General features: G+C 37.5%; 1 protein-coding gene and 1 long non-coding RNA gene across 2 annotated transcripts in view; one reads left to right on the top strand and one right to left on the bottom strand.

The window, feature by feature from the left end:
• LOC134662856 (uncharacterized) overlaps window positions 1–13,719 on the top strand; it is a 256,695-nt gene that overhangs the window by 178,890 nt on the left and 64,086 nt on the right. The gene's annotated exons all lie outside the window — the stretch shown is intronic.
• Window positions 743–12,911, bottom strand: LOC134662756 (TBC domain-containing protein kinase-like protein). Its single transcript, XM_063519043.1, has 14 exons — window positions 12,582–12,911; window positions 10,362–10,614; window positions 9,789–10,005; window positions 8,620–8,879; window positions 8,223–8,466; window positions 7,740–7,901; window positions 7,150–7,327; window positions 6,825–6,886; window positions 6,027–6,171; window positions 5,089–5,276; window positions 4,597–4,680; window positions 4,115–4,239; window positions 3,062–3,233; window positions 743–870 (listed from the first exon to the last, which is right to left on the bottom strand). Exons 1-14 carry the CDS (start codon window positions 12,769–12,771, stop codon window positions 751–753), a joined length of 2,400 nt encoding a protein of 799 aa, XP_063375113.1. The 5' UTR covers window positions 12,772–12,911; the 3' UTR covers window positions 743–750.

Below are 13,719 nucleotides of genomic sequence, written 5' to 3'. Positions count from 1 at the left end.
AAACACGGTGTATAGCTAGCTAGGGCTACTAGCCATCTGAGTGTCCCACTGCTGGACAAGGGCGTCACCCCTTGATTTCCACGACTCCCGATTTGGTGTTTCCTCCGGCCAGTTGTTCAGGAAGCTGTCCAGGTCATCACGCCATCTCCGTCTCGTTTATGTTGAAAAATATTTAATTTAATAGCCGTTTAAAATATTTTTAGACAATTTTCAATCGTGGGCGTGAATTAATGCGGACTTACTGGTGCATGCCTTCGATGCCTAAGCCTAACCAGTCAAAAAATGACAATATGGCAGGCGATTGTAAGAAATAAGAATTATACCGGAAAAAAATATATATAAAAAAAGAAATAATATTAACAATATTATTTATCTTTTAATTTTATTAAATTTTATAATAATTTATTGACTTTCACTTAGCAACTAGTCTTAATAAAAGTATCTGTTACTTAAAAAGAGGTACCAACCCTTTACAATATAACCTAACACTTATGCTGAATAAACAATTGTATTATTATAATTATTTTAATTTTTAACAAGCAGATTTACAAGTGGAAAAGTTACTGTCTTGGGTGAGACTTGAACTCACGGCCTCTGTATCGATACTCCAGCGCTCTGCCATCTGACCTCATCCGAGTCAAGTTCAAAGTCTCACCCAAGACAATAATTTTTCCACTTTTAAATTTATTCTAAGCTTATAATTATTTTATTATAATTAGTTTACTATAATATTTCTTATTATAATAAGTTCTATTTCCGGTTGTCCCTGGGCACGGTGAATAGGGATGGTACGTGTGTGTGTAACGCGTGTGTACCGCCGTGTAGCACACACACGCGGGGCACGTGACACTTCACCAGGTACGAGCTGAACTGTGGACAAACATGCAAGAGGTATTTAAAAAAAAAATGAAAACCGGCCAAGTGCGAGTCGGGCTCGCGTTCCAAGGGTTCCGTACATAAGTCCGACTCACGCTTGACTGCACATTTCTAATAGATTTTCCTGTCATCTATAGGTAAAGAACTATTTTGTAAAAAAAAATCAAAATTGTAGACCCAGTAGTTTCAGGGGGGAAGGTGGAGAATGGTCGGACAGCCAGACAGACAGACGCACGAGTGATCCTATAAGGGTTCCGTTTTTTCTTTTTTGGTACGGAACCCTAAAAATGTATTTTTAATAAATGTTCATCAAAATTAAAGAATACAACAAACAATTATTGAACATCTGTAGTGATGTTCTTATAAAACAAAGTCCTCCGCTGCGTCTGTTTGTGTGTTTGTTTGTATGTCCGCGATAAACTCAAAAACTACTGAACGGATTTTCGTTTTCACCTATCAATAGAGTGATTCTTCAGGAAGGTTTAGGTGTATAATTTTTTAAGCCGTGTGCCGGGGCGCGTCGCTAGTATTAAATAATAAAGATACATTCAAATTATAATAATTAAATCTAGAAATAAGAGAAAATTTTGAATTGTATTTTCGGATTCATAATATTTGCGGTGCTGTGATGATGTCTCTTGGGTCACATTTGAAAAGTACGATTTTAGAAGGAGCAAAAACTGTTGTAGGTAAACTGATGCCGATTTTGAATTGTTTGCTCATGTTGGCTGATAGGATTGACTTTTAAGTGACGATTTTTAATGATAAATATTTAATAACATTCATTCGATTTAGTACGAGGGTTGTTTGAGAAGTAACTTGGTTTCATATCAAAAAATAATAATATTGCAAATGTATTTATTTTATTTCTCTACGTAATCCCTCCGAAGTTCTACGCACTTGTCCCAACGAGTCTGCAACTTCTCTATGCCTTCACGGAAGTGCGTTTCTTCAAGGGCCTCGAAATACGCATTGACCTCCCATATAACCTCCTCATCGGACTTAAAATTTCGCCCTAAGAGAAATGTTTTCAGTTTCGGGAAGAGGTGATAGTCCGACGAAGCCAAATCTGGTGAATAAGTAGGGTGTGGAAGAAGTTCCAATCGTAACTCCGACAATTTTTGTGCAGCGACACGACTTGAATGCACCGGAGCGTAGTCATGGTGAAAAATCACATTATTTTTTGCCAAACCTGGACGTTTTTCAGCTATTGCCGCCTGTAACTGATCCAAAAGTGATGGCTCACCATGACCAGCCCATTGTTTCGACTGATGTTTCGTCTCCGGGATGTAGTGATGGATCCAGGTTCCATCCATAGTAACAAAACGGCGAATAAAATCTGTTGGATTTTTTTTAAACACCTGCAAATCTTCATCAGATGTTCACATGCGAATAAGCATTTGTTCTGGAGTCAGTAATCGCGGCACTTACCTTACACAAAACTTTTTCTTGTGCAAATCGTCGTGTAAAATAAAATGCACCCGCTCAGAAGAGATGTTTGTGGCTTCAGCTAATTCGTGTTTTCAATCTTCGGTCGGCTAAAACTAAATCATGGATTTTATCGATGATTTCGGGTAAAAGTGCTGTTTTCGGGACTCCAGGGCGAGGTGCATCTTTAATGCATGTCCTGCCTCGCTTAAACTCATTTACGCAAAGTCAAATCGTTCCCTAGGAAGGACACGAACTACCCAACGTAGGTAAAATCCTTTTATGGATTTGTTTCACAGTTTTGCCTTCCAAAAAAAGAGCTGAAAAACTCCACGAATTCCAATTTTCTCCATTTTCCCGCGTAACTCAGACCAGTTTTGTTTGAACTACTGTCAAATGTCAAATTCCTGCCAAAAATTACATGACGCCACATATTAAATATGTTTAATTACTAAACTAAATCAATACATACAGAGTTGACGCCAACGCCATCTATACGTAGGCGAAACAAGTTACTTCTCAAATTACCCTCGTATTACGCTGCGTTTTACGCTCTCGCGAACGCGAACAACTCGTGAACGCGAAGCGGCGCGGCGCGGCGCAGGGCGGCGTTCGCGTTCGCAACGAGATCTCCCACGTAGAACACTTCTATAGGTATCAAAGGATTGATTCACCCCGCGCCGCATCGCTTCGCTTCGCGTTCGCGTGTTGTTCGCCTACGTAGTACGCTAAATAAGATAGGTACTCAGTTACTAACCAACTGAGCGGTCTCATCCTCCGCCGACGCGACGACCACAGTTTTCTTCAACTTAATCGCCTCAGTTAATACCTTGTGGTTGTTTGGCCCGAGGGACTGTAACTCATGTTGTCCTAGATGGACTCCGCTGTACGGTATATTGATGCTGCCTTCTATGCAGCTCTTTTCATAGCTAAAATTTATAAAATTGTTTGTTATAAACAGTGCTTTACCTAACATTTAACATACGAGTAGATCACACAACAATCAGAGAAATACAAGAAAAATTGCAATTTCGTAGCTAAAATTAATAAAATGGTTTGTTATAAACAATGCTATAACATAGATCCCACAAAAGGCAGAGAAATACAAGAAAAATTGTAAGTTCATTTTAAATCAACATTGTAGAAAATATGGTTATATGTATATCTTGTTTTGTAATCGAACAAAACAAAAGAACAACAATCTATTGAAAGTTGGTTTCGATTAAATTGAAACTAGCACTGTTAACTATGAATATAATGCATGAAAACCAAGATGGATATGGTTCAGAAATAAAAAGTTTATTTTAACCCTGTTTGTCTCCTGGGTTACTGTGAAAAGCGTGATCTAAACCATTTTAGTATCCATCCAAAAAATGTTGTATTATAATACGGTGGAATATACCTACATGGTAAATATTTTTCCAAAAAAAGCCGTTGTCTCCCGGGTCACGGAAAAATGTTTTAGGCACTTGCCTAAACACTTATTTATGTTAGCCAAAAGGTATCGAAAAGTTGCTCCATTTTAAATTAGTCAATGGACCAGTTTTTGATATTTTTCTAAATTCAAGAATATGATAGGTTCCTAAAGTCTATTTTTTTATTCCGTAGACTGAAATGACATTTCATAGTATGAGATGACACATGATGTTCATACTATGAAATGTCATTTCAGTCTACGGAATAAAAAAATAGACTTTAATAGGAAAATAAGTATATATCTAAATAGCAAACAATTGGTAAAGGCGTAAATTGCGTTGTTAGTACAATTATTCAAAATAATTCCAATGATTATAAATAATAGAATACTCACAGCAAATTAGACCTTATGTCGATAACACAGCACTTGTCTTGGCATATCAGGGAGAAGAAGTCAGACAGACTGATACGCGGACAACATTCGGCGCACAAAACATCCATGGGTATTTCTACTGCATCCTGCAAAAAAGTTTAGAATCATTTTTTTTTGTTATAGTTATTTTTTCGTAATTAGGGTTGCCATATGAAAAAATTGAATATCCTGGCAAAAGTCACTCAAAAATCTTGACACTTCACGTCATTACTAAAATAACCACCTCCGTATCTTGGAGTTATTAAAAACCTTTTAACTTTATACACAAGAAAAAATCGCTATCACCATCGCCACCATGTTGTCTAGAACACAACATTTACTTTTAGTAGTTAGTTAATGTTTCTAAAAACCCTGACATTCGCCACCCGCAATCCTGACATGTCAAGGGAAAAATCCTGATGTATCTAGGCAACCCTACTCGCAGTTATATAATATAATCTTACCATTGGATCTTTAACTTCGGCGTCATTCGTAAATCGTCTGTATGTTATACTCCGAGGCGAGCTGCGGCACATTTCGATGGATTCCTAAAAATAAATTCCTTTAATCAAACTTCTGCCTAATTTCGTACACACAGTCAGACAAACTATTAGCTTAGCACCCCTGCATATAAAATGTATGTTAATGGTATAGTTTTTCTGAATGTATATTACAGCCTTGTGCGCAAATCACGCGAGGTTTTCGGCTACTTGTTGACATGTCCTAATGTGTTGTTTGTCCGAATTTACGTTAGTCATAATTTGGTTCTTCTCAGAAACGCGTAACTTTTCAGGATTGCCAAGAAACAAACCTAACCTATCTATAGGATAACCTTACGAAAATCCTGTAAAGTTAACGGTTTAAGAATTATGAGTTATGACTAATGATAATCTGACAATCATTACATTCAATAATTATGTCAAACAAAGGGATCCGTTAGCTAGCACTATAAGTACCTTCACACATTCGCCAATATCGATCTCCGGTAGATCGGAGAACAGCAATATACACTCGTTGAACCCCGATTCTAGGAGCGTGTCCCGCAACTGCCTGAGGATCCCCACGCCCATGAATATGGGTAATGCGGGACCCTCCACGAGGAAAGCATCCCACAGGTGCAGGATCTTGTGGAGGGGGAACACATCTGTAACAGAAGTAATGTCTTTTTTCTACTGCAGCACTTATATTTATCAGTTAAATGACTGGGGCCCAGTCACTGGGCGTGATATCTATATATTTCTCTCTCTGCGCCAATTGTAGGTATCTCTGTTTGGCCCTATGGTTGACTGGTAGAGAATGCCATTAGGCCTTAAGTCCGCCATCGCCATTTGTACATTGTTGTATATATTTTGTGCAATAAAGTTTAAATAAATATCTAAATCAACTTTATTAGAAGCGCTACGCGTGGGGTGAGTGGGAACTTGTCTGTTGAAATTGAAATAACATAATAGCAGTGTTACAATGATCATATTGTACTACATACTGTTGTATTTTTAAATGCTAACTTCTAGGCAAAAATCTAGAAACAAAATTTATTTACTCTTGTATAGGTGTTTACTTTGATTTCATTTATCTTTTTAGGTGTTTGCTGCTGTCTTAGAAAAAAATAAACGTCAAATCGCGATTACTTGTCGTTTTGTTAGGGGCCTTTCGTGAGTAGAGTACAATCGTACTCAGACTTTGACTATCATTTCTGACTTTTGTATTGTTTTAATGCAATGGCTTCCATTTAGACATATGATCCTCAAAACAAACCTGATCGATACCAGTACTAAAAATTTGTCATCTAGCCTATTGGAGTGAATTTTCAATGACCGAATGATGAATGAGTTACCAGCCACCTTTTGGCCGAAATCAAAAACTTATTTAGGCCACAAGGTGGCTGGTAACTCACGTGAGAACATAGTGAGGAACCAGGGTATGGCGAACAGGTTCGGCTCAAAGCCGATCTCGAAGAGGTGTGTGACCAGCTCCGGTTCATGGAAGGCGACCATCTGCCAGAATTTGGCTAGATACTCTTTAATTACCGCGCTGTTGTCCTGAAAATTAAATAATTAAAATACATTTTTCGTGCTCGCCCAATCATATATCCAATCATTGTATATTACCCACGGGTATTATTCCACCTTTTAGAATATCTAATTAATATGTAAGTTTTATTTGTCGTAAATTTCAGTGTTGATTCAAGATTTTATCGCTGACTGTACTTTTATTTCAAAAGGCAAAAAAATTGGTTGCGATGTTTTATCACAGAGTTCCCATGGCCACCTCCTGTATCCATCATCAGATTAGCTCGATGGTACCATAATATTGCATTGTCACCCATCTTACATATGTGAAGTTACAGCTCAATCAAGTAATGGGAAGTGGATCTAATTTAGCAAAATTAATGTTTTCGTTTATGATAGATTAATGTCTGTGTTTTAGTTAAATTCATGTCTTATTTTGAGGACATTATACGACCGTATTTTACTGGAGCTTAAAGCTTGGGATTACTACTAGGCTACTAATTTACATTCAACGTTTTATGCCGTAATTTATTTTGCATACTTTTTATTAGTGACCCAGGAGACATCGTTAAGACATTTACAATACCTGGAACAACTCTCCTTTAGTATATTTTCGATTAAATCAAATTTTAACAATGTCATAATGTTTTGCTATATGACTATCATAGTTTTAGTGAAAATACCTTTAGGAAGAATTTATGTAGAAAACGTGGCACGAACGCTGATAGACAAGCGAAGGCACGGGCTGAAACAATACGAAATGAGTAGGTATTAAAAGTTAGAAGTTTTTGTGACAGGGGCATTATTTCTCTAATGTTAATGGGTACAGGAATAATTCAGTGATTAGTAATTGATAACGATACTTACTCGTAAGTCACTTAAGTCAATTATAACATAGGTACAATCGAAGCTTTTTTGAGTGCCAGAAAAATTAAGTTACGTCATATGTTTGTTATCATAGATACGATAGATGTTTTACCTAAAAGTTGGGGTTAAGTAAATAATAACCTTCATTATAAAAGTTGAGATAAAGGAACGGTGCAGTTAAGGAGTCCAGGCCTTGCCAGTAAACGTATTGTGGGTTAGTCAGCAGCCATGCCTTTAGTAATCTCTTTAGGCCCCTGTGTCCCGCAGCGCCGCAGAGAAGCCAACAGTATTGGTGGCAGCGAGGGATGTCTACGTCTATCTGTGGACATTGACAAACGAAAGGTTTTTAAATTACCAAAGACTCAATATAGATCATATCCATTCTTTCAGGTTTTTTTAGATATTTGTTGACATCATTAAAAATAAGGAGTATTTTTCAAATAATTAAAAAATATTTTTATCAGGGTGTGAAGTAGTAATTTATATGAGTCACTATGAAAATGACTAATTAATTATTGACACCTTTTTTCAAGAGTGCGCCAGAAGACAGACAACAAAAAAGTTTTTTTAAGAAAAAGCATACTTTCAAACGTGACCCAGGAGACAACATGGCACTACAAATTTAATTTATTAGAATTCCTGGATCTACTTGAAAATTATGATTTTAAATAAGTACGCGAATACATTATGCCTTTATTATGTTAGTTTATAGACAAAGAAATAATCCTTACCTGTCTATCAGTAGGCGTGGGCGTCTCTTTGTCGATTCTTTCATAACGATCCTCTATGTCGCCGACAACGCCCAATAAGGCAGCCCAGACATGTCCGCGGATCAGCGGTGGAATGTCCACCTCCGCTTCTGCCCGGATATATGATGTTGTGTAGGGGTAGCCCTGGAAAATAAAACAAAAAAATAATAAGCCAGATTTTAGACTTAGCTTGTGAATGGACTGGATGGATTAGGACGATTAGGTTTTCATCAGCCTCGCGATCAGATCCGATAAATCAGCGTTTAGCGCTTTTTAAACTCGCGATGGGAACAGTGGTGCATTTTTTTTACTTTGTTTGCAAAAAAATATTTATAAACATAGGCATTAATAATTGCTAAGTGAAAACTATCGGTCTTGGCATATCCTACGGGCGGTCACCGAGGGGAGGGAGGGGTGAAAAGCTGAAAAAAAATGGGTCACGTAGAATGGTAGTGTTTCACTTACATGCATTAGCCTCTGGAACCACAGAAGCCTATAAAACTGATACTCCGTATCTCTTTCCCTTATAATTCTCGGTAAAGCCACAGCGTCAAATTCTTTTCTCCTCTCGTGCATCAGAGGATAGTAGTCGTGTATGGGAATGTGGGATAATCTAGCCTTCAGTAGTTCTAGGCTATATTTGGCTATTCGGCGGTCGAAGAGCGCACCGACTTTGCCACCTACTGTGCAACCGTCGAGGAGGATTGCTCTGTAAATGTAAATTATGAATATTATTCTACATTTCAGCGTGACCCAGGAGACATCTCATCGACGAGTGCAACTGCGAGAATAATTTAACTTTACAAAAGCTTAAAATAAGAGCTTGTAAATTACGTATCAAAACAAGGATATGTGTACGTACGAAGGCATAGACAAAATGGGGGGACTATTCTTAATCAGCCCATTCTTCTTTAACTTGGCCTGCACATCCCCCCCAGCCAGCTGCCACCAATGGTACAAATACTGTAGCTTGCACCCCATCAGGCCGCGGGGGGGTTTACTCTGAACCGGCAATTGAACGTCCATACGAAGGTCGTTGACTATCTCTGGAAAGGTGGCGCGGTCGCTTGGCAGGATTTTTAGACATTTTTCGATTATGGTTCGGAGGTCTTCTGGTATTTGCTGTAACAAACATATTTTTTTTTACAAGCTTTTAATTAAATTGCAATGTACCTATGTAACTATGTATGTATGTAAACTATGTATACTACTATGTTTGTACGGGTCAAATCATGCAAGTTAAATTTGACCAACTTCCCGACTTCCAATGTATAATTTATAACTGAAAATTTGCATATACAAGAAAGTCGGGAGTTGCGACGACGATGCAATATTATGGTACCATGGAGCTGATCTGATGATGGAGACAGGAGGTTGACATAGGAACTCTGTGATAAAACAACGAAACCTAATTGTGATTGGGGTTTTAAGAATTGTCTCGATGAGTATTAGTTGTCTGTGGAAAGAAAAGTACAGTCAGCGATAAAAGCTTGTACCAAAAATTTAATTTCTGGCAAAAACGTATTACCTTTTTGGTAAGGCACCTTAAAAGTAAACATATCTTGAACATCTATTGTACCTACGTATTTAAGCCATTTTGCCATTAAAATTAGGTCAGTAAAAATGCTTTGTAATGACTGTCAATAACATTAAAACCTACTGCTGAATTGGCACAAATATATTCTTTGCACTTTGAACATAATTGTTTATGCTGTGCGTAGTACAAAAAATGCAAATGATAGAAAAGGTAACACGTAACATACAATTCTGTCAGGTAAGTATTTGGACATCAGTTAGATTCAGGGGTCACCAATTAGTATCTTCAGGGGTCCGGTTTTTTAAATATAATGACTATGGCGGGCCGTTTCTACTTGAGTTTCTTAAATAATTTTAAAAATATATAGGTCGGCGGTCTGGATGCGGACCGCGGTCTGCCATTTGGTGACCCCTGAGTTAGATAGATCTAGATCACTTTGAAGCAAAATTGAAGACTGCATCAAAGTTTGTGATTTAACAATATCATAAACATACCTTATAAGCATCGTACAAGTCATTCTCTCTAGCAATCCTCTCAGCGGGGCTCCCAGCGTGAACCAAAGTAAGTATTCTCCTCAAAATCGGTCCGGGCTTCAGATTGGTCCATAACCTGCCCAGACACAGCTCCAGTAGTATTATCCCGAATGTCCACACATCTGCTGCTGGGCCTCCGCCGTCAAGGATTGTCTCCGGGCTCAGGTATCTTGGGACACTGGAAGTTAAATGTGTAAACTCACAGACCACCTTAAGATAGTGGAAGCCATATGCATAAAAAACCGCAAATCAATGTACAGTTTAGCCATTTGGCACACGCATGCTAGAGGTCAAAACGTAATTTTTGACCCGCAGTTCTTAAAAAGCTTCCCTTATGGCTCCTCTACACGATGGGCCAACGGCGGCCACTCCAAGGGACGCAGCCATGCGGTAGAATGAGATAGCAATATCACTTGCTTCCTCTAACGCATAAATGCGTCCCTAGGAGTGGCCGGCGTTGGCCCATCGTGTAGAGGAGCCATTAGGGGATTGCTGAGTCATTTTATTAAAAAAAAATTGACAAACTATACTTACCCAAGTGTAAATAACACCTCCTCACCCCCTCCAGTCATATAATACATGCCATAATTAAACAGCTTGACTCTCCCCTCACTGTCCACTAAGATATTATCATCGGACAGTGTCCGATGCATTATGTCCTGCTCATGTAGGTATGCGAGGGCCGTGGCCACTTGGTAGGCGATGTTTTTTATTTCATTGCGGGTGAATCTCGATGTGTATTCATTGAGAGGCTTGCCTATTACTTCGGCTACCACTATGATCCTCTCTGAAACAAGGGATTAGATAAATAGGTATTACGCAAGACTCTGTGTAGGGAACGCCACTAGCACAAACAGTAAACATGCATTGGTGAATCAATGTCATATTAATTTGTAACAAATAATCTGTGACAATGTAACGTAACAAATAATCCTTGACATGAAGCTGAGTGGGACCATTTCAGAAACGCTATATATTGTATGTCAGTGTTATTAGTTAAGTTTATTATTAAGCTTTTTTGAATAAAGTATCTTCTATTCTATTCATTTCTATTGACAAAAAACTGTTTAAGGCGTGCCTCTCTACCGCACGAGTATGGAAGAGCGAGAGAAAGGCAGATAACGAAATTTCTTGTTTTTTTTTTTTTTTTTTTTTTTTTTTTTTATTTATTCTATACTAAAATCTTATAATAAATCAAACAGAAAAGTGCCGTGAAACCCTATCGGGTTTGTACCGACACGACATTCGTGGATACATTTTACGTTAAGCATTGTTGTGATACATGGGATAATCGATATTTATATAAAATTACAAGTGCGATTACTTAAATTTTACAAGAGATAAATTAGCGGGTATAACTAAATAGCTCCCACTCGAGTACACAATCGGCCGTGCATTCCTTATCGCTGTGCGGTTTACGTGTCAAGAAAGTCTTAAGCGGCTCAGGTTTTCCTTAAGGCGTATGCCATTAATTGAGTACCGAGTTTGAGTATGCACCGGGTGGGGCGTGCAGCGGTTACAGGATGATCTAAATTATTCAGTTAAAAACTTCGGGTAAGAGTATTTCAGTTATTGTTGGATATATTAATTATGTAGTTAATATTAAGCTTTTTTATTATTATTACGTTTTAAATATATATATATATATATATATACATATACATACATATGAAAATAAGTTTATGTTGAGACTCCATCAAGATAGTACTTATTTAGTAAATTCTTTTTATTTTTCTCGTTTATAGTGTTTTTTAAATTTATGGGTAGTTCGTTAAATAACCTTGGTGCTATATATGCTATTGTTCTTTCTCCGTATTTATTGTTACTGTTGATAGTTGTAACTTTCTTTTGAGAAATCTTTCTTATATTCATTTTTGATTGAATAGGTTTCATTATTCGTTTGTTATGAATGTTTTCCATTAAAATTAAGAATTTTATTTTACATTGGATGGGCATAACTTTACAAAATTTAAACAGTTTGCTATAGTCGTCTCTAAATTGATCTTTTATTTTTCTGGGAACTATTAGTTTTAGTAATCTTAGTTGTAGGTTGTATATTTTATCTAAGTAGCTTTTGAATGTTCTGCCATAGCTTGTAAGCCCATATGCTATGATTGATTCAGCTAGTGCATTGTACATGTTAATTAATATTTTGTATGGTACTTTATATCTAATGACTGAAAACTTAGAAAGGATTGCTCGCAATTTATCGCATAAGGCATCAATGTGTGGGCCCCAGTTAAAGCGTTCATCTATAATAACCCCAAGATATGAGGCTTGGTTAGTCTGCTGTATTGTTGGACACGAGCATCTAGGAGAGCTGTCGTTCAGTGTATGAAGACAATTATGTTTGTGAGCTATCAGGTTAATATTCATTGGTGTTAATCTACGACCTGAACAGATATGTATTAGCTGGGTTTTTTGGGCATTCAGCACAAGTCCTGCATCATGGGACCATTTGCTTATGTCGGTGAAGTCAGCTTGCAGTTTCTTAAGGGCCACATTTAAGTTTTTGTCCGATATGACCATTGTGGTAGGCTCTCTGTACCCACAGGACGTATGTTATGTATTTAGACTGATGACATTGATTTAGGGCTGCCATCCGTCCGTGTTTCCCTGGATTTCTCCTAGTTTGGAGTCCGTGGACACGTCCGGGGGGAAAAAATGCGATTTACGCCAAATGTCCGGGTTTTTAAAGTCTTTGTCCGGGTTCGGCGAATTTAAAGATGGCAGCCCTACATTGATTGTACTTACCATGTTTCCCTCGTATAACATCAAGGTATGTGCACAAATTAGGATGCTCAATACTGAGCAGTCGCTGCGCCCAGCCCAGTATAGTTATAGAACTCGGCGTCAACGGCAAACCATTGCTGCCGCACGTCTCGCCCGGGTGATTCTTGGCGAAATACGTGCAGGCCGCAAACTTGTAATCTTTATCCTCCATCTTGATCTGTAAATGCTAAATCACTGTTTCTATACTTAAATAGTGCTTCGTTTATTGTGTAACATACTTAGATTTCATATTTTAAAACGGTTTTTACTAAGTTTTCTCGAGTTTTGAATAGAGCTAGAACGCCCCCGACAAACGTAAATAAATAAGTGTCAAACTGTCAATGCAGTGTTGCCAGAGCGCTTCCAGCTTATGTACAGTCGTACGTCAAAAAAGGTACGATTTTGATAAAAAAGGTACGGTTTTTTTATTAGTAAAATTTTCTTACAGAAACAATATTTCTATGTGGGTGGGTGGATGAGTATTAGTTTTCCTGATTGTTACTAACTGACAAATTGGTTTGACCAACTATAAGTGTAGTGTACACGTCATAGTTAACCAATTTTGTTTCCATTGATATAGGTACATGACAAATAAAATTTGTCAAGCCATTTCCGTCAGTTGAAAAAAGCGGCAAATCTAAAAAAAAATGGTGCGAAGGGTTATGATCTTATGATCCAATAGAAAACTTAAATTTCGCGCCATTTTATACTGACTAAGTTGTTTGACCGGCTATAAATGGCTGGCTGAATTTTGACTACCTGAGTTTTGTAATCTGGATAATAATGCCAAATAAAACGAAATACACTCAGGTGACTATAGCTGGTCAAGCAAATCTTGTCAGTAAAAAAAGGCGCGCAATTCAAATTTTCTATGAGACGATATCCATTCGCGCCTACATTTTTCAAATTTGCCGCCTTTTTCTACTGACAAGATCTGCTTGACCAAGTATAAGTAACTTTCTACTGGATATGCAAATGTACATAAGTATATAAATTAAAAAGAAATGCATTTGAATAAGATTGGTAAGATAAACAAGTTGGCAGATAAGTAATAATAATTATGTAACTTCCCTTTTTAATAATAAAAGTAGGATTTAGGTACCTGACAGCCCGAGAACAA

This window comes from Cydia amplana, chromosome 3, assembly GCF_948474715.1.
Source record: "Cydia amplana chromosome 3, ilCydAmpl1.1, whole genome shotgun sequence".
In the NCBI taxonomy this organism is placed as follows: domain Eukaryota; kingdom Metazoa; phylum Arthropoda; class Insecta; order Lepidoptera; family Tortricidae; genus Cydia; species Cydia amplana.
The sequence above is the reverse complement of the archived record's forward strand: the minus strand, read 5'-3'. Positions and strand labels throughout refer to the sequence as shown.